Source organism: Labeo rohita, chromosome 10 (genome assembly GCF_022985175.1).
Source record: "Labeo rohita strain BAU-BD-2019 chromosome 10, IGBB_LRoh.1.0, whole genome shotgun sequence".
Lineage (NCBI taxonomy): Eukaryota > Metazoa > Chordata > Actinopteri > Cypriniformes > Cyprinidae > Labeo > Labeo rohita.
Window position 1 is genome coordinate 4,383,534 of NC_066878.1, and position 27,823 is coordinate 4,411,356.

The 27,823-nt window shown below is 34.4% G+C and overlaps 1 protein-coding gene across 2 annotated transcripts; it reads left to right on the forward strand.

Annotated features, from left to right (window-relative positions):
* The first annotated feature begins 3,557 nt into the window (after positions 1–3,557).
* On the forward strand, positions 3,558–27,362 carry c10h21orf91 (chromosome 10 C21orf91 homolog). 2 transcript variants are annotated; one of them, XM_051121550.1, is made up of 5 exons: positions 3,558–3,645; positions 7,426–7,559; positions 23,062–23,577; positions 24,418–24,480; positions 25,732–27,362. In XM_051121550.1, exons 2-5 carry the CDS (start codon positions 7,433–7,435, stop codon positions 25,896–25,898), a joined length of 873 nt encoding a protein of 290 aa, XP_050977507.1. In that variant the 5' UTR covers positions 3,558–3,645; positions 7,426–7,432; the 3' UTR covers positions 25,899–27,362. The 2 variants fall into 2 exon arrangements, with proteins under 2 accessions (XP_050977507.1, XP_050977506.1); XM_051121549.1 differs by lacking the exon at positions 3,558–3,645 and adding an exon at positions 4,534–4,678.
* Positions 27,363–27,823: the final 461 nt, after the last annotated feature.

Genomic DNA, 27,823 nt, shown 5'->3' on the forward strand with positions numbered 1-27,823 from the left:
GGGGGGTGTAGCCGTCATTACCCTTCACTGTCTGGAACAGACAGCCTCTTAATTGCTAGGGCTTTAAACTGCTGTTGAACTCTGCGTCTTTTGGATGTGATTCTGTGGTGTTGTTGTTCGTATCCATGCATCTGTACAAATGAAATCTTCCGTAGCAAACCAGTCAGTAATCCAATGCCAACACCTTTTTCAGGTTTTACCTTTTGTAATTAGTTGATAAAGCTGCCTTGTCATTTCTCTTTTGTACACAAAAAGATATCTCTCAGTTATCCATAGTGTTTTATATTTGCACACTTTTATATTTGATGGAAAATTAAAGTGCATCACGTGTATATGAAGTATATGTTGTGTGTGCATTTTTGGATGCTAAAATTTGTTCATGACTTTAATGTCAGGAGGAAGCCTGACAACATCCATCACAGGAAAAGCAACAGACCTAAAAACAATAGCTTACTGTTCAGAAGTGTGTGACACACACCGCCGCCACCTCATTATCTTAAAAAGACAGCGACGGAGCCACAATATGGTGCCTCTTCCACTTTTTTCTTCAAAACCGGCAGGGCTCGTCTGACAGGTTGTGAGATGATGTTTTAAAGCGCAGCGACAGGCTCGAACGTGCTTGTGTACACACGTGGACATGTACAAACATCACTCAGCGGATAGCAGAACCAGTGCTGATGAATTCACTGATTTATGAGCTGGTGTCAGACATATACGGCACACACTCACAAATGTACTCATGGAAAGTTACTCATTGACTAGTCCTGTAAACAGGAAAGAGCTGAATATAGTTATTGTTCCCCTAATCTATACGTGCTACCATTTGTGGCCCAGTTGGCCCCACTTAACGGTGCCTTTTCAGCTGAAGGTCAAGAAATGTCATCAGATTTAGAGAGGTGTCAAATTAAGCATCAGAACGGTATAAACAAGATTTCACTGCTTTTTTGAAAGTCATCCGAGGGTCGGTTTGTTCTCCGTGTATACAGAAATGACGAATTCAATTCAAGTATAAAAAGCAAACTGTTAAAACAAGCTTCTGAAATGGGTGATGTCAGGGTGAGTAATACACTGTGACGCCTTGAACACACAGGTGTTTCCTTGAGGATGTCTTGAGTGCAAGATCTGACTTGAATTGCATTCTTCTTCCTTGAATACACAAATGAATCAGCCTGATGCTCTCCTCCTCTCCCACTCCGATGCCCCACCTTGTGGAAAGAAAAACAGAAGTAAATATGCAACTCCGAACATTCTGTTTTAGTTTATGCTTTATGCGTTTTAAAATGCATGTGGGATTGTAAAAATAATGTTATTTTCTGCAATCATCGATTACTACTTTAATTGTGGTTCAAATGCTATTTTTATGCGCCTTTGCCTATCAGAATGTCTGCAGGGAAACTATCAAACTTTTTTAAAATCTGTATTTTCACATAAAATGTATGTTGATATGCACTGTACGTGCACGTTTTAGCTGCTGTAGAACTGAAGAAGCGCCATATTTAATTTTCCACAAGAATGAAAACGAAGTACAGTATGGGTTGTATTACATACCGATTCTTCAGCTGACGTAACGTCTTTCTGAAAAGAATATTTAGTCGGCAAAATCTCCAATTTTTAAAGCTGCGAGTTGCGAAAATTTGGCGTGTTTTCCTCACAGCAGCATTTGGCGCGTAAAAAGCGTTTCGCCATTTTTAATCTCGTTTAGCTTTATTGTACTAATATTGTAGTTTCTTAAGTAATATGGGGCCATAAATAGGCCTATATCATGCATAATTACGCTACCGGTCAAACAGTAAGACTTTTAATGTTATTTAAAGAAGTTTCTTCTGCTCACCAAGCCTGCATTTATTTGATCCAAAGTAAAGCAAAAACAGTACAATTTTTAAATATATTTTTTTACTATTTAAAATAGCTGCTTTTTATTTTAATATTTTTAAATGTAATTTATTCCTGTGATTTCAAAGCTGATTTTTTAGCATCATTACTCCAGTCACATGATCCTTCAGAAATCATTCTAATATTCTGATTTGATTATATATTCTGATAACATTTATGATGTTGAAAACAGTTTTTTCAGGTTTCTTTGATGAATAGAAAGTTCAAAAAACATTTACATTATTTTGTAACATTGTAAGTGTCTTTATCCTCACTTTTGATCAATTTAAAGCGCACTTGCTAAATAAAAGTTTAGCAGAGGATGCTTTAAATTGCCCAAGATGCTTTAGAAAAGCATGGTATAGTGTATAATGTTACAAAAGTTTTTTATTTCAGATAAATGCTGATCTTTAGATATTTCTATTTATCAAATAATCCTGAAACAAATGTACTCAACTGTTTTAAATATTGATACAAATAATAATAAAAAATGTATCTTGAGCAGCAAATCAGCATATTAGAATGTTTTCTGAAGGATCATGTGACTGGAGTAATGATGCTGAAAATGTAACTTCGATCACAGGAATAAATTACATTTTAAAATATATTCAAAAACAAAGCAGTTATTTTAAATAGCAAAAATATTTTACTGTTTTTGCTGTACTTTGGATCAAATAAATGCAGGCATTGTGAGCAGAAGAGACTTAAAAAACATTTTAAAATTATACTGTTCAAAAACTGTTGACTGGTTGTGTATATGAGGAAAAGACATTTTCAAATAAGACATAGCATGCAACCCAATTCTGCAAGACACTCCCTTCTAGGAAAAAAACAACAATATAAACCATCACAGAAATTGTAATGATTTTACTGATTATAATGGGAATTGTATTGGTTTTAATGGAAACTGTAATGGACCCTGTTGGTCTCTACTAGTAATTGGTCGCAATTATAGTGGTTATATCTCCGGTCACATGTTATGCCAGCTGCCAGATTACAATATACTGTATGAGAATAATGTTAAGTAATATTAGTTAATGTTGCAGTATCTTATCTGGCCAGAGGTCGGTGCTCAAGCTCTGATCATGGCTGCAGGAAGTGCATTCATTTTATTTTAATATGAAAACATGGTTCTGTACACACAGGATAACATTAAAGAGCATCCGCACAAAACTCCACATGTAACAATGAATGAATGAATGAATAAACGAATGAATGACTGACAATTAGACGAAGCCTTATCAATAGCATTACCAAAAACGTTTCATATTGCTTGAGGAATCTGTCCCATTTTGTATTAGTTACTAATTAGCCTAATCGAGAACTGGGAAGTGAGTCTACAGATAACATGAAAAAAATCTAATAGTTGTATTGTTCAAATGATTTGCCGTAATGACTCTATTAAAAACAGTTCTGCACATGGACGGAGACTCAGGATGCAGCAGGGGATTTTGGCATGAGCACTCATTCACTCACTCATTCACAGACAGTCTGTCTATGAGGATGACAGAGATTCTGAGTGCCAAATGAGGGCCCATGGAAACTGGCACATGATGAAAGCACAAGCCACTTATTTTTATATCAAAGCAGAATGGAGTGACAATAATGGGATCCTCAGCAGAATAGCTGTCTTGATTGGACATTCATAAAGACACGTGTAGCGCTGTTTCCAGTGCCATTTTAGTTACGTAAGGCTTTAACTTCACAGACTTCGACGGAAGGATGGAAGAACGGAGAATCGAAAGCAACAGAAGCGATTCGCTTTGACGTGACGTGAGTAAAGAGAGAGAGAGAAATTCCTTTCTGGAATTCCCCGTGTGCGCATTTATGATTGTGTTTTTCAATAATGAGTAAAATAAAATAAAAAAGTTAAAATCAATTGGTATATATATAATAAATATATTATATTAATATATAATATATTAAATTATAAATATATTAAATTACATATAATAAAAATAAATTAAAAAATAATTAAATTAATATAGAAATTAATACTTTTATTTAGCAAGGAGGCTTTAAAGTGATGATAAAGACATTTATAATGTTACAAAATATTTCTATTTCAGATAAATGCTGTTCTTCTGAACTTTCTATTCCTCAAAGAAACCTGAACAAATTCTACTCAGCTCTTTTAAATATAATAATAATAATAAATGTTTTTGGAGCTGCAAATCAGAATATTGGAATGATTAGAAGGATCATGTGACTGGAGTGATGATGCTAAAAATTCAGCTTTGAAATCACAATTACATTTTGAAGTATATTCAGATAGAAAACAGTTGTTTTAAATAGTAAAAAATATTTCAAATGTTTAATGTTTTTGCTGTACTTTGGATCAAATAAATGCAGGCTTGGTGAGCAGAAGAGACTTCTTTAAAAACATTTTTTGACTGGTAGTGTATGTACAAAAAGAAATGTAACTCCGCTCATAAAAGTAACGAATCGTGACGAAATGTTACCCTCACCCACTCTCTACATGAAAAGATGATGCTGACTAGCCTGTCCACTCTACTTCGGTGGCAGAGTACAATAGCACATATTGCTAACAGCGTCTCAAGCGCAAACAAGATCACAGAACCAATCAGAGGCGCGAACCCATAGCACGTGATCGAACGTAGCGGGATTGCTAGAGTGGCTTCTGTTAGCGTGTTCTTTGTCGTTGCTGTACTTGTAGCTGCTTGCAGTCCGCTTCAATAACAACACCCGCCGCTGTAGCAGCGTGGTTTACCTCTAAGGTCAGCCAGTTTCCTCGTGTTTCTTTCTGGACTGTCTCGAAATTTCTTCTGACAACGTAACGGATAAGGTAATAAACGTCGAAAACGTCTGTGGGTATCGTGTGTTTTTCGAGAAGGTGACGTTTTCGGGTTTTTTTCTTATTGTGAGAAATAGGTACACAGCTAGATAACGGGTCTACGCTGTTCTTTCGGTTAACGGTGTCGATATATTTTCAAACGAAATGTCTTAAACTGATATTTAAACGTTTCCTCATCTAATATTGTGTTGTTAACGCTTTCGGTCAACAGGTTTATCAAAATGTGGGTGTTTAAGTAGGGAAAATCCTTAAGCTTTGTTGTTGTTAGGTTAACTTCTGTCCACTTTAATCTGATTACGATGCTCTTTCTAACCAAATAAAGTTAACTTTTATATGTTGAAATCAACCTGAAATATGATAGCTTTTGTGTTGATTGTTTACATGTCAAATCTACATATCACGTTTTGATTTGGTTCAACTAATATGTTGGTTTTTAGTTTGAGTGATGTGTAACGTCTACTTTTAGCAATTAACAAACGACATGAATACGAACACATATTCACAAAATGTTTTGTAAGTTTAGAACAACATGAACCAATTACCTTAAGTAAATAATCACACTGGCTCTGTCTCATAGCCTAGTATGCTGACTACCTAGATAGCATTTGTGGTCACACGTGCAGCACTTTTGAGCTGACTAGGCAGCACACTTGGTTTTGAGACACAGCCACAGTGTCTTGTCTTTAAGTTGTTATGCAGTTTAAAGACTTCATAATTAGATGGAGTTCTACATGAGCCCACGCTTGACACAGTTTCAAACTGTTTCATCTGTTTGTCGTGTAAACAAAGAACTAGAAAGTATTTGATCTAAAAGAAATGATGTTTAAAAGACATCATCAGTCTTTTGTAGCTTGTTTGGACCTGTTGAAAAACAGAAATTTGTGTATACAGGTGTTCCAAAGTGAGAGAAAATTCCAGGGAATTTTAAAGGTTAGGGAAAAGTCATGGGAGGTAATTTAATTGTAAAAGTTGTGTAAATGTCTGAAGTGATTATGATTTAATTATGATGTTCTGCTCTGAAAACATTATATTGAATAAATATTGCTACACTATATATGACTGAGTTTATATCTCGCAATTTGGATTTTTTTCTGATCTCATAATTGTTTTTTTTCCACCACTACTGACTAATAATTATTAATCTCAAAATAGTTTATGTCACAAATCAGATTTTTAGTTGCAATTAACTTTATTTATTATTTTTATCTTTTGGTGGAAACGTATACGTTTCCATGTACATATTTTACATTTTACATACAATTTTTAATATATATTTTTTTAAATGTACACTACCAGTCAAAGGTTTTTGAACAGTAAGATTTTTTTTAAAGAATTCTCTTCTGCTCAAAATACAGCAACATAGTAATATTGTAAAATATTTTTACTATTTAAAAATAACTTTTCTATTTGAGTATATTTTAAAATATAATTTAGTCCTGTGATCAAAGCTAAATTTTCAGCATCATTACTTCAGTCTTCAGTGTCACATGATTCTTCAGAAATCATTCTAATATGCTGAATTGTTGTTCAAGAAACTTTTTTTTTATTATTATCAATATTTAAAACAGTTTTTTTTAAGTACATAATTATTTGAATAGAAAGATCCTAAAGTCAGTATTATAGCATTATACAGTATGCCATTCAAAAGCTTGGAGTCACTATAATTATTTTTTTCAGGAAAGAAATTATAGAATTATATGATTTTATTTAGCAAGGATGCTTTAAATTGATCAAAAGTGATGATAAAGACATGTAAAATGTTATAAACGATTTCTATTTGACATAAATGCTGTTCTTCTGAACTTTCTATTCTTCAAAGAAACCTGAAAAAATTCTACTCAACTGTTTTCAACACAATAATAATAATAATAATAATAATGATTTTTTTTTGAGCAGCAAATCAGAATATTTAAATGAATTTTCTGAGGGATTATGTGACTGGAGTAATGATGCTAAAAATTCAGTTATTACATTACAAGAATAAATTATTTTAAAATAGATTTAAATAGAAAAGAGTTATTTTATATAGTAAACATATTTCAAAATTTTACTGTTGCTGTACTTTGGCTCAAATAAATGCAGACTTGGTGAGCAGAAGAGACTTTTTAAAAACATAAAAAAAAACTTTTGACTGGTAGTGTATAAAATTGTTTACAGTATGAAATAGTTTTGTGCACTAGTGGTTTGGCTGTGATGGACAAAGTCTTCTTGATTATCTCCAGATTGTAGCTGAATTTGGCCATTCAACAGGCTGTGACATTCTGGAAAGGGGCTTTATGTAAGGCTTGAGCAAAGGTAATTTGGTTGTGTAAACACTGGACACTAGAGTCCTTTGGCTTCACAGGAATCCAAGTGGGTCCCATGAAAGAGACTGTTGTAAAACTGGGTATAATAAATTGCAGAAGCACAGCAGCTTCCAACGCCCGTTGTGTTCTGAATGTTTTCTCATCTGTCTTGTTAATCTGACCTTGTCTGTGCATGCATGTTTTTTTTTTCCTTATCTTGATATTGCATTATGTTTGTATGGGTCAAAAACCCTCTGTGCGTTCTTGCTTATGTGTTAATGTTTTCCGGAGAACTTAATGTTGAGTCATAGAAGTGGAAATGTCATGATTGAAACATAATTAAGAGATCCGGTTGGTAGCGATTGATTGTCCGTTGCACATATCAATATCAGTAGAAGCTCCAGTGAGATTAAAATTGATTGAATAACTCTGTTTGTTCTGTTTGCTTTGCAGAAACACCATGGAGGAAGAGGAGCACTTTGTGAACATAGACTTAAACGATGACAATATCTGCAGCATCTGTAAACTAGAGACGGACACAGGAACACTTTCCTTCTGCCATGTGTGCTTTGAATTGAGCATAGAGGGTAAGAAATACGTTTTTTATCAGGTGAAAGTATTTTAATGTCCTCAGCTTGCCAGTTCTGGGTCAGATTATGCTAATTATAAATGAGTAAAAGCTCTTTCTCCATCCTCCCATCCATATCCCCCTCATTCATGTATTAGCAAGCGCTCTGTTTCTCCGCTTCATATGCTGCTCAAAAAAATGAACTGGAGCGTTTGAAGTGCCACTTTGGCATCTAATTAACGTTCAGCTTATTAAGGGTAGACTAGAGTTTCCTGAGAGGCCTCATTGGAGCGGCTCTTTTGTTCTCCGCAGCTGTCTTTTTTTTTTGCACTGAACCTTCCCCAAAAGAGCACTTAGTGTTGCAAACAGTTTTATATCGTCACGGCAGTAAGTAGGCATCTTGGCCGTAGAATTTCCCTAGAATCGCATGCCTTTGTCTGGAATTTTTTTGTGGTGTTAGTTTCAGTTACGTGATTTTCAGGTTTCAGAGTTTGGAAGGAATTGCTAAACAAAGTTTTCAATTACAGATGAGGATTGTGACATTTGGGAACACAATTAGACATTAAAATGTGATTTTGTTTAGAGATTTATATTTGGTGCTAAACAGGCACTTTTTTCCCATATAGGTCAGTATTAATTTGTTTAATTTTGCAACTTAATTGTTTCACATTTAAATTACGCTTACCATCATTTAACACTCACCCAAAACTGTAGTGAACATGCGGTGAAGACTAACACGGAAGAAAAGATATAGTTTTATTTTTGTTTTCTCACAAAAAGTCTTCTTGTAGCTTCATAAAATTCAGGTTGAACCACTGATGTCAAATGGACTGTTTTAACAATGTCATAACTATCTTTTTTGGGCCTTGAGCTTGGTAGTACTGTTTTTTTTGGCAGTCTATTGTTTATACTTTGAATTATAATTATAATATTGTTTATTTATTGCTCTTAGGCCATAAAGTGAAAATAATTATGCATAATAATGATAATAATGCAGAATAAGTACAGTGCATTTCTACTTGCTTTTTTTTATGGGTTTTTTATGTGGTGTCAGTTTCTGTTAAATAATTTTCAGGTTTTATGGTTGTATATAAAAGGTAAAAACAGGACATTTTTAATTGTGGATAAGGATTCCCAGGTTTGTATGGAATAGCTAAGAAAAAGTTATATTTCAGTACTTTTGCTTTCATTTTGTGTTGTCCTACAAAAGTATTATATTCCCCTCAGAAACTTTGCATTCACTCACAAAAGCATTGTAATATATATTTTTTCCATGTATTATTATTATTTCCATCCCTAGTTTTGTGAACAAATGCAAAGTTTTGTAGTTAAATGCAAAATCATTAAAATGGAATTCTTACTCATCTCTCATCGTTTTTGTTTTCCCACGTTTTTGTTTCCCATCGCAATGATCTTTTAGGGGCACCTTTGAATGATTAAGCGTTATAATTGTTAAATGTAATTATTAGCTTATATTAGACTATTGATTATCCATTTTTTTTCATACTGTACGCTAATATACATTGATTCTTAAATTCACTTTTTTAATGTAAACAAATTAATTTTAAGTTTATTTTGAAAATATGACACTTATTAGTTATTTGTAAAATGAAAATAATTATTGTCTCATTCACCTAAAAATAAGGTAGATAAGTAAGTTGGTTTCTGTGAATGGTCAAGACTTCCGGTTCATTAGCCGCTATAGGGAAATCACGAGATGAATAACAAAGTGCAGTAAACGGTAGAACTGTTCGCACTGCTAACCAGTGTGTGTTCATAGTTAAGATAATACATTAAAATGATATGGTAAGACACACCACTTTGCAATATCAAACAGCAAAACAAGCTGTTTTGTACAGCTAAAAATAGCTGGAAGTGAATGAAGTCGGAAGCCAGACCCATTGAATTTACAAGTGGTGACTCCAACTCTTACGGGAAAAATAGGGTGGATGGGTATCAGCCAGAATTTTAATGTCAGTGCATTTGTATTTGTGACTTTATTTTCTAGCATTGATTGTTTTACATCCTGCCAGTAAAGGCCTGTGCGTTCATTCTGTGGTTGTATTGGGTCAGTGGCCAATCTAGGTCAGGTTATCAAAGCGTGGCTACAGGATTCTATTACATACTGGGAAACTATGCATAAAGACTCTGCATTTGTAATGTTAGGTGTTTGCCTGCTGGAAGCCTTGTTGAATTGTGTTACACAGTGCGGCGTACTAGCATTGTCTCTTGAGGATGTCACATGCCTCTTGAAAAATAAACATCATTATTCTCTCTTTTTTTTTTTTTACTGTACCTCCCTTCCTCTATTGTTTCTGTTTATTTTTGCATTCCTCTGCCTTGACCTTCAAAAGCAAAGCTGAATTTTCAACTGCACGATTTGGATGGTCTCAAAAGTTAGGCATCAGTCTGCCAGGCTGTCTTTTTTGCAAACGCTTTCTCTGCTTATCTGTGACACGCATAATCTCAGTTTATGAAGCGTCTGGATTTGAGCTGGAGAAGAAAGCATCCGTGACTCTGGCGAAGAGCTGGGTCCGCTCACAAATTAGACACACTGAATATTCATGCATGCGATAGAAGGTTGCCGCTCTTGAATATTTAACAGAAGAGCGCATGAGAGATCTGGTCAGGCAGCCCACGGTTGCCAAAGCCGCCAGGCAGCTGTATGTCATGAGTGATTCACCACAGCACTCGCCAGAGTGTTGCACAACAGCACTTGTGGCCCCGTGAGCGTTGACGAGCCCGTTGTCTCATAGCACTCGCTCACAGGTCTTCCTCTGCTGATTGGCTGTTGGCCACAGAGTTACACTCTCTACCCACTAACAATACACTCCAACGTTCTCAGCGTGGGTAAACAAGAACAAGCTGACTGTGCATGTTTAGACCTGAATGCTCAAATACCCACACCTGCTCGCACACCTGCGTACCCTCAAAAAAAAAAAAAAAAAAAAAAAAAACGTCTTTAGAAGTAACTGAAAGTAACCAAACTCGTTCATTCATCACCCACTTCTTTTTTTTTTTTAATTATTCAAACTAGTTCAATTCATCCGCTTTTTTTCTTTGGACAGCCTAAATCAGGATATTTGAGGTCTTTCGGTCTAAATGTTTTGTGTTTGTAGCAGAAAGGTACTTGCAGTGGCTATTTTTATCATAAGTCGCCTATGCTGCGCGGTTCTGCTTTTCTGTTTCTTTAAAGCACAGAGAGAAAGAGAGTGGAAAAAGGGCGACAGAGACTGCATGCATGTAGAGAACACACAGGAAGTCATATGCAAAGTTAAACATGTCCTCCAGCACTTAAAAAAGCTGAGAGAAATGTTAAAAAAACAACACAATGTGCACTTTGGGTTTTACTTTTTGAATGGTTGTACAAGGGTCTTGCGTTGTTTGAAAATTGATGCCTGTATTGCTGCAATTTTTTTTCTTATGTAAGAAATAACTGCAGCAGCCAGTTACTTATTTTAACAACAGTTTGATTCATGCCGTCTAGAGCTGATGGAATAGCCTGGGAAATGTTTTATGGAGGTTTGACTTCTAAACGTCAGTTGCTTGCTTTGAATTACAGTGACAGTTTATACGGTTTATTGCGTGTTTGCTTTAGTGTTTGCTTTAGTTTTAGAGTTGTATTACGTTTTATTACACGGTTAACAAAAAATCTGGTGGGAATGGTAGACAATACCTTTTTGTTATTATGATCTGTTGTATACATACACTACATTTCAAAAGATTGGGGTTTTAAAAAGTCTCTTATTCTCACCAAGGCTCCATTTTATTTGAATAGAAAAGTGATGTTGTGAAATACTGCATTTTAAAGGATTAGTCAACTCCTGAATTAAAATTTCTTGATAATTTAGTCACCCCATGTCATCCAGGATATTCATATCTGTCTTTCTTTCTTCAGTTAAAAAGAAATTAAGGTTTTTGAGGAAAACAGGTTTTTTCTCCATATAGTGGACTTCAGTGGGGATCATCGGGTTAAAGGTCCAAATTGCAGTTTCAGTGCAGATTCAAAGGGCTCTACATGATCCAGGGAATAAGGGTCATATCTAGCAACACAGCCTTTTTCTTAAAAAATAAACATGTATATTTATTTGTAACTACAAATGGTGTCTGCTAAGGTGTTGGATACTAAGTCAAAAAAAAAAGAACCCCAAATCCCTGATATTCTTGTCCCTAGAAATAGGGATTGTACAAGGTGCTTAAAGTGCTTAAAGTGCTTAAAGTACTTGAGTTTGACTTTTTGAAATTTAAGGCCTGGGAAACTGTTGACAAAAGCTATGTTCCTAAAGAGGAACTTGAAAAGTGTTTGAAATATTGAAAGACAATGTATCTATGAAAGTAGTGTTTTAATTTTGTCAATAAGAATGTGTCTTTTCACGCAATTAAAAAAAACAATGCTTTTTTTCATTTAAACAATAGAGAAAAGCAAGTAGTATTGTAGTTTTCTATATTTCTATATCTCTATATTATTATATCTCTATCATATGTATTACAAGAATGATGTATTGTCAAGGTTGGAGAAAACATGACATGAGTGGACAGCTAGACAATAGGCATATGAGGTGTGAAAAGGAGAATCACAAGGAAAGTCATATGATGAGTAGTGAGTGACAAACATCTGGAGGTGGAGTCATGGAGGTGACATATAAAGAAGCATATGATACAAAATGTAATAGTGGCTTGTTTGCCACCATGAAAACAACAACAGCTGATGTGTGAAATACAGTGGTGGATAGATGCAGAGGAGAATAGATAACCTGGGCAGTGAGACCCAACATTTTAGATGTGTGCAGCTGAGCATCTTGGCTTTGTTGCTTGCCAATAAAGTCTAATTTTGACACCTGGAACCCCGGCTTCGAGAGACCTCTTTAACCAGAGAGAAACAATGCAAGCTACAACAGTAGTAGTACTGACAGTGCCGTGTAGACATGGCTGAAGATGTGTAAAGAGGAACAGATGAACCACATCAATTGAGTCATTTATGCTGGAATCGCTCTGATTCTAACTCATGACTTTGATCATTCATTTCAAGCAATTCACTAGCAAAAACCAGATCAAATTAAAAGAGCCATTCATTTTTGAATTTCAACATCGTTTGTAATGATTTTAAAAAGCATGTAATGACGGGTCGAACTAAACTTTTCAAAAACTCTATCTCTGATCAGAATCGTCGCAAAATGATTCACTATTCTGAAGCTTTTCAATCGGATCACGTATCACGAATCATTTGATTTAGTTTGGAACTTTGCATATCACAAATCATTTGATTAAGATCAGGACTTCAGAGCATGTATTGTGAATCATTTGATTTAGATCGGAACGGATTCATGAAACGTTTTGAATTGAATTGAATGATTCAAATCAAATGATTCACGTTGTGTGATTTGAAGTCCCGTTCTAAATCAAATTCAGATCGGGACTTCAGAGCGTGGATTGCAAATCATTTAATTAAGATCAGAACTTCGCAGCGGGTTCGTGAATCTTTTGCTTTAGATCAGAACTTCGGAGCACGGATCGTGAATCATTTGATTCAGGTCAAGACTTTGGTGAATCATTTGTTTCCAATCAGGATTTTACAGCGATTTCATGAATCAGTTTTTTTTTTTTTTTTTTTTTTTTTTTGGTAAACCGTAGAAAACATCAAATCTTTAATGCACTAGTTATTAAAACAAAACAAGCAAACAAAAAAAACACACAAATACAAAAATAATACAAAAATCAACTGGTTTTACTGTAATAAAAGTGTGGTATACTTTGTAATGCTTTTGTAGCAATACTTTGCATGTGCTTCACTTTATTTTATTTTTTTTATTGGTATATTTTTTATTGATCTATTTCTCTTTTTTAGAATTTGAAATGAAACACATTAATAAGCGAGATCTCTGATCAAAAAATCGAATCAATAAGTAGTGCTTGAAAGTCCTGGAATTTAATTTTACAGTATTTGTACGAACCCTGTAGATATGACTGGTCCCAGCGTTAATGAGAGTCTATGGGATTTGTTTTCCTCGCCAGGTCTGATGTCGGATTGTATAGCCAAGCAATAACACCTCTCCTCAACAAGCTGTACGATTTAAGGTATCATGTTCTTATTCGTGTTGTCAAGGCCTTTCCTTTAATGGTTTTATTTTTATCACACTGTTGTGTTAGACTCTGCCCACTCTTCTTTTCCACTGGCCCTGTAAGACCTTGATGGCTGGCTGGTTTCTTGCTCCGCCGAGCACACTTACGCAGGACGAACAGTTTCCCTGCAGCAGACACAGGCCATCTCTCATCCTCTTACGTAAGAGCAGTGGAATGTGAGCTTGCGTACATCAATGGCTGGATAACCGAATATTCCAGACTCTTGGAGCACAGCTTGAATACAATTCTGAACTACTATATACTTGTGTGCTCCATGTTCCTATTTTTTCCAGTGCTTACATTTGTTTATTTTGACTGATGGATGTAATATAATACACTAGTGTGACCTTTTGACCCTGGAGGTGCAAAGCTCTGATAATCAGTGAATGCAGTCTGCATGGTGGATGAGAGCAGATTTGCTGACTGTGCTTCCCTTGCCCAGCGAGCTTTCCATTTCAGTAATGCTTCTCCATGCTCCAGAGTAATCGGAGGCTTTCAGTAATATTTCTGTCCTTTGAAATGGAGGCATTAGGGAAAACACATCCCTCTAGGTAATGTAGGGTTTCAGTATTATGCTGTATTACCTTCATAAATTGCCTCACAGCGGGTTTATTTCAGGATATGCACATGGGAGATGTTTTATACTGCTTTTGTTTGCATGCTGGTTGGCCTACTTTCTTCAAATAATTTGTCAATGTAAAGTTGAACTCAACCTTTATGATATTTCTCTTTAATGTAAGCAAACGCTATACATTTTAATGCCTTTCGCTGTGTCGTGTTTAGATGCATTAAAAGGCCTTTATGTAAGGCCCTATAAAATCAATTTTTCTAGAGTCCATTTTAATGGTTTTTAATGGAGACCCATTATGCCTGTTTTTACAATATGTAATATAAGTCTCAGGTGTCTCAAAAGTGTATCTGTGAAGTTTCAGCACAAAATACCCCACAGATCATTTATTATATAATTTTGAAAATGCCTATTTTAAGTGAAAGCAGAAACACACTGTTTTCGTGCATGTCTCTGTAAATACTGCATACTGTGGGTGGAAACGTGCAGATTAAGGGGCAGTAATATTATGATAAGATCTCCTTTCTACTTCACGGGAGGAACGAAATGTGAGCGGCTTGTTTTACTGGGTTCTTTTTGACATTTTCTAGGTTGGGAGTTGCACCGAGGACCCAGTTATAGCACTTTAACATGGAAAATTCCGATTTTCATGATGCCACTTTTAAGTTAAATAAACTATTTGTTTTGTTTAACAAAAATGACATGTTTAGGGCCCTATGAAATGCATTTTATTTTCAGTGTTAGTATTAGCGTTTTCCGTTTTAATTTTCCAGGGCTATGTTATAATTGTTAAATTAAATTGTAGTAATCAAAAAGCATGTCTAATTCACTGAATTAATAAAACCTAAAAACGTTAAAATGTAGTACTTTTTACAGTAATAGGGCCTTATGAAATGTTTTTTTTTTTTTTTTTTTTTCAGAAATTCTGTTGTCTGATTTAAATTTTTCTGGATTTGGTGTTTTAATATCAATTAATTATCAAAACATAGGGTTCTAATCAAATTAATCTTTTCATCTAATCAATGAAAACGTTACAGCTCCTTTTGTTTTGGCAAACAATTTGTTTTTAGTGTTAACATTTAAAAATGGAAAAACAAATTCTGTAATTTCTTATAATACTACAAGGGCCCTATGAAATTAGTCCCCCCCCCCACCCCCAATTCTGTTTTATTTTTTCTGGATTCTGTTTATTTATTTATTTAGTTTTTTTTTCTGGACTCCTTTTTAATGGTTAAATTAATTTGTATTAATCAAAAAGCATGTCTAATTAATTAAAAACATGAACCTTAAACAATTTAACATCAATTTATTAAAAGTTAAAAAAAATTACATGTTTATGGCCCGATGAAATGTATTCTTTATGTCCTCATTTTGTGAGACGGCAGGCGCTAATATTACTGCTAATATGCTTCAGTACGAGTAGTAAATTAAATCATGCATCCATGCTGTTTATTAACATGGAGACAAGCAAAATATTCAGGATTCATATTTAAATAGTCTTTTTGCCACTTAATATTTACAAATACTAATCCATATTACAATTTGATTTAAGTGTAAAGAGCCAATTTTGAATAATCCATCCAAACTTTGACAAACTGTAAATTCCATTTTTATTACTGGATTCTGCAATTCTGTCTGCGTTTTCATAGACCCTGCTTAGAATATGACGTAGAATACAGAAGAACTTTTCAGTCACAATTTCTTTATGTTTAGCCAAATTTTTATTTTGACAAGTTGTGAAGCCCTTTGAGTTTGTATGTGTATATGATATGAAAATAGTTTTTATCCTATGAAATTAAGTGTTTGTAAGTGACTTTCTGAGCAGCTCTGGAAGTGAACTTTATGTCCTCATATAGTGAGATGGCAGTTGCTGAAAACAGCACAAGCGTCACGCATGCTTGAATACTGCAGCAAGTGAAACTGTGGTGCTTGTTCACACAGAGAACATGCAGACTTCATATTTAAATATCAATCTCTTTGATTTATTCATCCAAAATTTGCCAAGCTGTAAATTCCAAATTTACGACTTGATTCTATGATTCCATCTGCTTTTTCACATCATCAGTAGGGCCCTACTTTTATGGTTCTATTTGAGCCTGGAAGAGCATTTTAATCTAAATCCAAGGGATTGGTTTTACTCCAGTCTGATCTGTAATGGTTGATTGCTTCTGTAGGAGTGGCTTGATATATGGACAGCTATATTTATTTAGCTGTGGGTGCACGTGAAGCCAGCATGTCAGTCAGTGCAGCTGTTGATCACGCTCCAGTTTTAACCATGAGGTGCTGTTTTGGGCACAGCGGTCCTACTACTACCCCACGTCCCCATTCCCAGCATGCAAGAACACATACACTGAAGTGTGTCAAGGATCCAGTGTCCTTACTTCATGTAAGGACGCAAAAAGCAGAAGCAGCCCACATGATTGTGAATTAACCCGCATGAGACAGGAAAAACCAGAAGAATTGAAACATTTGAACATATGAAAAATTGAAACATTTTTCAATGTATGGCCAAGAGATCGAGAACACTGTATTATCCTTGAAAACACTGAACAGGATCAAATTGTACGTTGAATTAAGGTGTACATGATGTACATCTAAATAAGATGCTCTAAGATTTGTTTGAAGGCTATTTATGATGTAATTGAATCTTGTTTATCTAAAGTGGGAAATAACAGTGAGTGGAATGATGATTTAATGGAGCAATGAAAAGGCAAATGACATAGATTGCACTTGATAAGATTAACGTTTCCATGACAGCGACCCCTACTTTCACCCTTGGCAAATCGGCTAATCTCTGTGGCGCTGTTTTTGCCACAGTAGTTATAACACGGATTACAAGGCTTCTTTTCTTTTCTCTTGTCTCAGTCTCTGTTCTTGTAGTTCTTACTGAGAGCCACTTACTTGTTGTTGAGGCCAGAGTGTTACACAAGCGCCATTGAGTATTTCATCACTGCAGGGTTTGATTCAGAATAGTTCTTCTTCTGTCTGATTTCAGACATCAGCTAGTTATGGAAATCAGTTGTTTGCAAGTTGACACAGATTTCGTGTTTTGACAATTATTTATTTATTTATTTATTTATTTATTTTATTTTATTTTTTTTTTTTTTTTTTTTTTGGAGTTGCTGTCTGAGGCAAGCATCATGTAAGATTTTTCATGAACAAAGTGTTTTCATGAACTTAAAGTTGTCATGGAGTTACTTTTTCCTAGGTTTTGTATTTTTCCTCAAATTATATAACTTAACAAATTATTGTTAATTTAATATATTTATACATACGTACATACATACATACGTACATACATACATACTATGTGCATATGTATGAGAATATATATTCATTATAAATATACAACTATATATATTACATATATAAATGTTAAAAGTCTAGCGCAACCTCTGATATACATATGAATATGTACATATATGAATATTTATTCACACACACACACACACACACGTATGTGTATATATATATATATGTATGTATGTGTATATGTGTATATATATATGTATATATGTGTGTGTATCTATATATATATATATATATATATACACACACACACACACATACATATGCATGTTGTTACTATGCTTAGTAATAATAAAAATGCCTAGCTGAATATAAAAATAAATTGAATACTAAATTAATATTTAGATGTGTGTGTGTGTGTATATATATGTGTGTGTGTATATGTGTATGTGTGTATGTGTGTATGTGTGTATGTGTGTATGTGTGTATGTGTGTGTATATATATGTGTGTGTGTGTGTGTGTGTGTATGTGTGTGTGTGTGTGTGTATATATGTATATGTGTGTGCGTGTGTGTGTTATTGTTACTATGCTTAATAATAATTTATATAATGTGTGTGTATCATATAAAATATATATAATGTAATTTGCATGTTATCATTACTATGCTTAATAATAATAATAATGATAGGTAAACAATAACAACAATGTATTAAAAACAATACATTAAAAATAAACTCTGATACTTGTTTCAGAGTAACTGAAATATTTATAGTTTGATTTGGCTCAAAATCCTTTTTGTGGAGCCTTGAAACAGTGATGACAATAAAGAAAATGAAATGTGAGTTGCATTTAAAATCTCTCTATGTATTAGTCACACACTTTTTCAGGGTTTTACATTTGCCTGGCTCATGGTATCCCATGGTGGTGATTTGATTTTTGGGCCGTATTGGCTTATGGTAATCCTGAGAAACACTGCTTTCGTAAAAGTGTAGTTAAAATGCTCCGAACTCCTTGTGCACACATTCACTGTCAGAGACAGTTTTGTGTGTGCATGTGCTGTTCTAACCTTTAGTACCTCTATTTATAATCGCACTCTACAGTGTGCTTTCCTGTTATTCAGACTTTGCTGTGAAGTGCAGGAAATTGGTTTAACGTAAGACGGTGAATGAATTTGGCTTTTGCCTTCTCTCAGCTGTGAGCTGCTCTGCTTACGAAAAGCTCTGCAAGTCAAGCTCAAACAGATACCCAAAGTCTTGAGTTTAGTGGTACATTGCATGCAGACGTTACTGGAAATGAGTATGTGGTGAGGGCTGCTCGGTTCACAATAACCTTGAAGCAGTATGAAGGAAAATGAAGCCGCCAGTGCTGACTAATCCGCTATTTAATGCTGCTTCATATCGGTGCTTTCTAAAAGGAAAGGTTTGGTCGAAAAATGAAAATCTGTCATGTACTCACCCTCATGTTGTTCCAAACTTGCATGACACGTTTTGGTTGTTGTTGTTATTTTTTTAAGTGAGGTGGATTTTGGAACCAGATCTGTGTGATTTCTGAACGGTTCATTCAGAGTGGCTTTGTACCGGATCAAATGATTCCTTAAATTGACTAAATTGGCTTTAAACTGGTTTAAATGGTTCATTGAAAAGATCTGACTCATCAGAATCATTTGTTCATTAATTTGACATTACTGCTGCTCTTTTGCAGCAGAGCTAGGGTAGATTATTAGATTTTCAGTGGAAGATTGTTTTTTGGTCTGTTTTTAACAAGGTGTTATATGGTGCATGAGACAGCTGTACTATTTTTCTGGTTCTTTTTTTTAGTGGTTTTCAGTCCCATTCCCTATTCAGCCAGAATAAATATTATAATTTCTTCTTTTGTAGTGTTCAAAGATAGAGATTTTTTTTTTTCTTTTGGCCAGGTTGGGTTAGTTTTTGTTGTTTTTGTCCTATGTAACCTAGGTTGTTAACCTAAATAAGGTTATGACACCAAAATATTAGACACTAGTGAAGTTTTACAGTTCTCTATTCCAAAAACTGCTTGTCTAATTAATATATGTACGAACAAGTAAACATTCAGCTGTGAAATTAAAAAAAGAAGAAAAAAAATTACAAGCAAATGAATACTAAAACAAAGATGTAAATGAAATGAATAGAGCTGTACGTTTTAGGCAGTCCTTAATGTCGAACCCTGATTTGTGTCCCACTGAAGAAAGTTAGTTATAAAGTTTGGGAAAGAAAGAGACAGCAAATAATGATAGAATTTTCAGCTTTTCCTTTTAAGAGCAAATCTCTCTCTCTTTCTGATGCTGGCTGCTCTGCGGCATGATTAGAACTCAAAACATGTTTGAACAAAACTGAGCTCCGACATAAATGGCACATCCTTACGCAAAACCAACACACAAAGGCACCCAGCAGCACTCGTTCTGTGCCTGTGTGTTTTATTTGTTCTTGGCCTACTTTGAGTTAGGCAGAGATGTGTTTTTACTCTGCTTAACAAGGACCCAAAACAGGAAGTCATGTTTTTTCATGTGCTCGTTTGCTCAGAGGTGGAGTGATATAGTTCAGTTTTACAGTGTTGTTAGGGGTTGAAGGTTCAATTAAGGATGGGAACCTGATCTTGAATCAGATTCAGTTTGTAGGGGAGAGTGGGTGAGGATGGGTCAGCTAGCAAATCTATCAAATCTTTAATCTAGCAAAATGGTTACAGTTGTTGTCATGTGATTATATATGTAGAGCCAAAAAATGTTAAACGCCACTTTTAGAAAAAAGGAACTGAGTGCTGTGCTTTATTTTCCACAAATAGCGTGATCTGAACCTTAAACGTGTTGTGTCAAGCCCGGTATTGTCCACTTTCAAGGCATCACAAGGTCAAGTTTTACTGCAGAAGCTGACAAGCGCCCTTGTTTGTGAACAGAAGCCGATAAGTCAATTTTAACGAATCAGCGTGCTGTATTCAAGTCAGGTGTAAAGACTGCCAGTCACTTTGAAAAGACGCGCTAGCTTTTGCTATAAAAAAACTTTTAATATATAAAAAAAAACATACTTTTATATACTGAACTTTAATTTTGTAAGTTACCTGTATTTAAGTTATTGTTACTTAATCAAACCAAACCAACTGCACTTTCATTGATATTACTTGGAATGCACAATAAAAAACATGATTTCTGAAAATAAATAAAAATGGAGTTATTTGGTTTTGCAAATAAACTTATTTAGAAAGCCCTATGATATCCCTGTTAAAAAGTAATATATTTAAAATACATTTATTTCGTACTTTGTGTAGTTCAAATCTGTTAAAATATTTACTGACATATCGCTTGAAACGTACTGATATAAACATTATAATTAAACTTTCTTTTGAGTACTACTTGTGCACAATGCACATTTCTTCATATTAACCCTAAAATGTGTTTATTGTCACTACTGATAAGAATTGTTTGATCTTTGAATGATATGGGTCTTTAAATGTGTAGTTGAATTATACTTGCATTAGTTCCACTTTAGCACAATCAAATATACTTCAATATATACTTCAGCACTACTTCTACACAATGTGCATTAAGCACAAAATTAGTTCAAAACTTTAAGTGTACCAGTTTAGTATACTAAAAGTACAGGGTAATTTTATTAAGAACATAATATGTAAATGTATTTGTAGGATACTTAGCATGAAATAAATGTTTTTCAAATACATTTTAGTATAATTATTTTTCACTAGGGATGCTATTGAAGAATACCATTTTTGACTTTTTTTTTTATAAATTCAAAGTATATTTCATACATTTATACACTTGTTATAGGTAAAATGTATTTTGTCAAAGCATCCAGGTCTAAAAATATTGGTGCCAGTTTGTACAATACCATTCAAAAGTTTGGGGTCATCAAGATAATGTTAAAAAATATTTTTTCCAATAAATTCTGTTCTTATTAACTTACTACTCAAATAATCCTGAGGAAAAAATAAGTACCATGGTTTCCAAAAAAACCAATTAAGCAGCACAGCTGTAACATTGATAAAAACACCTAATCAGCATAAATGTATTCAATATGTATTCAGCATCAATATTAAGGATATTTTAAAACATATTAAAATAGAGAACAGTTGTTTTAAATTGTAATAATAATTTATAAAAGTTCAGTTTTAACTGTGTTTTTATTAATTAATTAAAATATATCTTACTAACTTAAACCTCAAAGTGTATAAATTATGTGACACTGGACCACAAAACAAGTCATAAGGGTCAGTTTTGTGAAATTGAGATTTATACACCATCTGAAAGCTTTCCACTGATTTGTGGTTTGTTAGGATAAGACAGTATTTGGCCGAGATACAACTATCTGGAATCTGAGGGTGCAAAAAATCAAAATATTGAGAAAATGGCCTTTGAAGTTGTCCAAATGAAGTCCTTAATGCGTATTACTAATCAAAATTAAGTTTTGATACATTTACAGTAGGAAATTTACAAAATATCTTCATCAAACATGATCTTTACTTAATATCCTAATGATTTTTGGCATAAAAGAAAAATCGATTAATTTTGACCGATACAATGTCATTTTTGGCTATTGCTACAAATATACCTGTGCTATTTAAAAATGGTTTTATGATCTAGGGTCACATATTATAAATTAACTGGCTGATTATCAGTCTTCAATTATTGCAGTGAAACATTTTTTCAAAATCAGGGTAAGCTGTGTCAGTGGTTCAACTAATACTAAGAATGATTGAAAGGTATGCATTTTTAATTACATTTTATAAAGCAATTTCTCTATATTAAAATATTCTACATTTTAAACCTTTTGTTGGCTAGATTATGAAAATGTGACTGACTGCACAGCAAAGTAATAATGGGAACCTGCGTTATTAAACTATAGTTTTCTCATTTATGATCATAACTGTATTAGCGATGTAAATCTTTCACATATTAGCCAATAATTCAGTTTACACTTCAACATGCCCCACATTAGGGCATTTTTTCCCCCCTCTCCTTCTCATTTTACTTAATAGCAGACATCCTAAAATATATTTAGGTATATTAATTTTACCTGCCTCATTTCTCCTTGCCTAAAGGATGAAGGAAAATGTGGCACGCTCACTCACTCTTCCCAAACGCCAGTATGAATAGTCTTTCACTTATTTCCTTGGCTTTCATTTGTTTCTCACGATTTTTTAAATATTTGAGCAGTGTCTGAGCTTTGCTAATTTTTCATATTCCAGAACTGTTAAGAGATTTCACTTGAAAATTTGAGATTTAGATATTTATGCAATTAGTTTTATGCAATCTTTTAGATTATATATTTATTTAGGCCACTCAGTCATAGTTTTGCGGTTGTACTGAGCCATTATTTATGTCTTTGTGTCTCACACGCCTGCAAACAAATAAATAATCACAGTTTGAATAATACAAACCATTTCACCTCTTTCATGATAATAGAGATGTCTTCATGACAGTCATGCAAATTCAAATCAGAAAAAAAAAAAATAAAGACAGCTTGCTTCTTGACCTTTGACCTCTTATTGCATTTGATATACTTTTTACTAAGTTTGCACATATCAAAGCATCTCCTCCTTTGTGTTTTCTACAAGGTGTATCCAGCGCCACCCTGCTCCACTCCAAATCCCTACGTGGGCATAGAGACTGCTTCGAAAAGTACCATCTCATTGCCAACCAGAAGCTCTCCCGCGCCAAGGCCTCCCACAGCGCGTACGAGGGCGTGAAGCGGGCTCTGAGCCAGCGAATCAACCGCATTATTCAGTACGCCCAGAACAGAGACTCCGTAACCGCTGAGACACCTGGCCGCTGGGGGGCCAAACAGATTCTGTGTCACACTCAGCAGGGCGGCAGGAAGCTCGTGCCCCAGTCTGACGCCCAGGTTCCACGTTACGCCCCGCGATGGGCGGAGGAGGCGTCAATGGCGGAGTCAGAGTACGGGAAAACCATGCTGGACTGCCACTCTGCCGAGGAGCTCGGTCTCGGCCTGCTGCAGGGCTCACATCAGGGACTGTGGGCCGGAGAGAGACACCACCCGCGAGAACAGCAGAACCGAGAGCAGAGAGACACAACCAGACAGAGGAGACACACGGGACATAGTCGAGAAGAGCGTGAGTATTCGTGATGTATGTTTGCATTCAAAAGTGTGATTTTTCTTTAAAAGAAATTAATGCTTTTATTCAGCAAGGATGCATTAAAATAATTAAAAGTGACATTAAAGATGTTTATAATATAAATAAGCATTTTTAGCATTAATAATTTTCTTGAGCAGCAAATTAGCATATTAGAATGATTTCTGAAGGATCTTGTAACAGAAAATTCAGCTTTGCATCACAAGAATAAATTGCATTTTAAAAAAAAATCAAGTAGAAACCAGGTATTTTAAATTGTAATAATATTTCACAAAATTACTGTATTTACTGTGTTTTTTTGAAAAATAAATGAATTTCTTTCAAAAACATGTAATAAATCTTCCTGACCCCACACCTTTGAATGGTATTATTTGCTTCGTTGGTATTATAAATGAAGCAACACTGAATGTTTTTGGGCTTGTGTAATTCCCACAGTAGCATCTTAGACAAAGTGAAGGACAGAAATCGATATCCTCACCATTAGGGTTTTATCTGGCGCTTTGTATCTCTGCATCTTTCCTGTCAATGTAGTCCACAATGCACCAATAACGGGTTGAGGTCACATCTAGACTTTGATTTCTCTCTCTGTTCTTCAGTGTCTGTCTCCTTATCTCACCAAGTGAAATGGCTTCTGTTTAAAACAGATATGTCATCAGGGTTGCACGTCTGAGAAGAATGTGTCTCAAGGACTGTTATGAAGGCATCTGCTTTCAGCTGTGAAAGGAGATGTTTGTCAGTTTTCACTTTATTGAAAAGGATAGCAGGAGAATGATTTTCATACCCGCTTTATGACAGCGTTTGTTTGTCTTTCTCTTTCAGTGGTGAGGATGAGTGTGGAGGAGCTTCGCCAGCTGAACGAGCAGCTGCTGCTACAGATACAAAGTGAGTCTGATCTTCAAACGTAAAGGGATATTTCACCCAAAAATAAGAAAAATATGACACAAGTGATGATAAAAACATTTATAATGTTACAAAAGATTTCTATTTAAGATAAATGCTGAATAAATTAAAATATATAAAACAAATAAACAGTTATTTTAAACAGTAAAAAAAAAAAATCTAAAAATTACTGTTTTTGCTGTATTTTGGATAAATAAATGCAGGCTTGGTTAGCAGAAGAGACTTCTTAAAAATAATAATAAATAAATAAATAAACATTGAAAATCTTGCTTCTCAAAAACGTTTGACTAGTTGTTTACTTCCTGAACCCAAACACATTATGGGGGAAAAAGTCACTTGATATTAGTAATAAATGAAATGTGTTGTTTGTTTGTTTTTTGTTTGTTTTATTTTCCCACAGTCAGTGATGTCGTAGATAATTTATTAATCTCATTAAAGCTACAGAATAGCTTTCTGCTGGCCCTGTTTGCACTTGCCCTGCCAACATTTTATCTGGGCCCTCAACTCATAAATGAATTAATTTTTAACTAATTTTAATATTTAATTTTATTTTGTTATTTACATTTTAATTTTGGTATTTTCATTTACCTTTAGTTATTTATTTGTCTTTACATTTTATGTATACATTGTATTATTTACTTATAAACATGCACTTATTTGTTAATCATAACAGTAACAATAATAAAAAAAATGTAAAAGAAAAAAGGTCATTTTATTTAGAAGCAAGTCATTTTATTTTCTTATTTTTTATTTAATTATTTAATTAAATATAAATTAATAAAAAGATGGAATGTTACATTTTTGGTGTTTTTTACAAAGATGATTTGCAGTATTTTTAAATATATTTAACACTTTTTCTGGAAAATACTGGCCTGCACAGTAAAAAAATTGATGTGTAATTTTTATCTTGTTCTGACTGATGCCAACACGTTGTATAACTTCAATAAAATGAAAATAAAATGAAACCAGTTAGATAATTTTACTTAACTAGCAAATTTAAAATGATTTAATGCAACCAGTTGTCACAGAAAACCAAATGTAGTTTGTGAGGCATACAAATGCATGTCATATCATGAAAAAATGTATTGTTTGATGTAGGTCAAGCAACAGATCTACATTTTTGGCCAGCTGGCCATCCTTATGTTGAGCCTTGCTCATACATATTTCACATTTCTTATGTAGGTTATCATTATTCTTGTGTTCTAACACACAAACTCTCTGTTTGTCCCTCAGATGTGTTTGAGGAGCTATCAGTAGCTGTGCAGGAGAAGGACTCCCTCTCATCAGAGCTTCACGTACGGCACATAGCCATCGAGCAGCTCTTCAAAAACTGCGCCAAGCTGCCGTGGCTCCAAATCGGGCGAGCCGGGGTCAAAGCTAGCAACAACCCAGTGGAGTGAGCGCTTATTGAGTCCCTCAAAGACCCTCAAGGAACAGACTCTCAAGGAAGCTCAAAACTCAGACTCGCTCACCTCGCTCTAAAACGGTGGCATATGAATTTTCAGCAAAAGTACTGGACTTTGAAAGCGGAAGTGTCCAAAAGTGTTTCTATGCAGAATGAGGTGTTTTTAAAACCTTACAAAAACTCATTTTTTGTCTTTTGTGGTTCACATGTTCATTTTTATTCTTCATATCACTGTTTACGCTCTACACTTGATCATGTTGGGTGGTTAATAGACTCGGATGAGTCTGACAGTGTTCCTCCTGCACATTCAGGCTTGCTGATTGGTTGTGGTGTTGCTGTGGTAACTGTTGCTTAGTTAACAGTTTTTCCCTCCCTCTGCTTATTGCAGTGGAACTTGTTAATGACTGTAGTTGTTCCATTACTCTAAGGCATATTTCTCCTGTTGTGCTGAGCACAAACGCTTTAGCGGAAGTTTACATTTCTTTTGTTATTGCACTCTTAAAACTGTGTTCTGACATTTCATAGGTGCTTTTTTTCCCCATCACAACATTTCACGGAATCAAGAATGGACCTGAAAGTTTTTCAGCTTGTATAATAACACAAATGCTAAGCACAGGCCTAACTTTGATTTAGGCTGAACTCGGTGCTGGGATTATTATTAGAGAGATAGGAATGCTCAACCAAAGCCTTTGTTACCTTACGGTAACTATTTCAGTATTTATTTTGACAATTATTTGCTTGTTAAAACCAAATTTGCTTTTTAATATGTGGTTTTCTTTTTTGTGGTGTTTAGAGGTTGTGTTATTATTGTATTAAGGGTTCATGCATAAACTAAAAAGAATAGTCAGGGCAAAGTGAGCCTTTACCCAGCTGCCTTGATTTTAGATCAGACTGTGTTGCCATCTGGTGGACGTTCAGAGAATCCCGTCCACCTGCTGCCCTGATGTCTGCATGGTTATGTGTCTATTATTGTTATTATTATTATTATGGTTCTACAAAGACTATTATCTCTAGAATCTTTAAAAAATTGTTTTAAGAAATCAGCTAGGTATTTTGAATTCTGTTCTCTTTATAAGAGATACATATTCAGCTGACCCCTCTGGGGTTTCTAAAAAAATATTTTATTTTGTATGAGTGTATTCTGATAATGCTCTGAGAGGTCAAGTGAGTAATTATGGTTAAATTGTGGAAAAGAAGCAATATGTGTCTGAAGTGTTGTTTGCTTTCTTGTAAAATGTTTAATATGCTTTAATCTTTCTTTTATGGTTCACTCTGTGATTTGACATACAGGAGGCTGGAGTTATTGACTGAAATAATGAAGCACACTGCCCAAATGTGGAAAATACTGAATGAACTACATGAGCTGGATGAGTTTCATGTTTGTCTCGAGTGTGTTGCATATGTAGGCCATGTGTTGATTAAGTTGGTGTCATTGATGTCTTATTCATTTTTTTTTTTCCTGTTACGCTTATTCATTGCTTGTGTTATTATTTCCCTTTGTTTTAAAGATTGTGTTATGTGACATTCAAGTGGTTTATGCAATACTGTTTGTTAGTGGATCTTCACATCTGTTTAGAAGATTTCTGGATGCTTTGTTTGGAGTGATGTGTACATTTTTCTTTTTAGGGAATGAATTAATAAAAATATTTTTCCTAAAACTGTGTGATTCTTTTGCATTTCATTTACTGCTGATAAGATTGTAAAAAAACATTTTGGACTGATTATCTGATCTTAAAGCCAAAAATGTGTGTGTGTGTGTGTGTGTATCTGGAAAACTGAAAGATAAAAGGGTTACATTTCAATTTAAAGTGACACTGTGACTGAATTACACATTTATGTGCTTCCTATAAAGTTACAGTATGTTTGGTTTAGGATTGGTTGTAATTGTGTAAAATGTACTGTTATAACTATAGTTAATAC

Coding starts and splice junctions, on each gene's coding strand:
- c10h21orf91 (XM_051121550.1), top strand. CDS start 7,433: ATGGAGGAAGAGGAGCACTTTGTGAACATAGACTTAAACGATGACAAT. Junction 23,578..24,417: donor GGGACATAGTCGAGAAGAGC/GTGAGTATTCGT, acceptor TTTCTCTTTCAG/TGGTGAGGATGAGTGTGGAG. Junction 24,481..25,731: donor GCTGCTGCTACAGATACAAA/GTGAGTCTGATC, acceptor TTTGTCCCTCAG/ATGTGTTTGAGGAGCTATCA.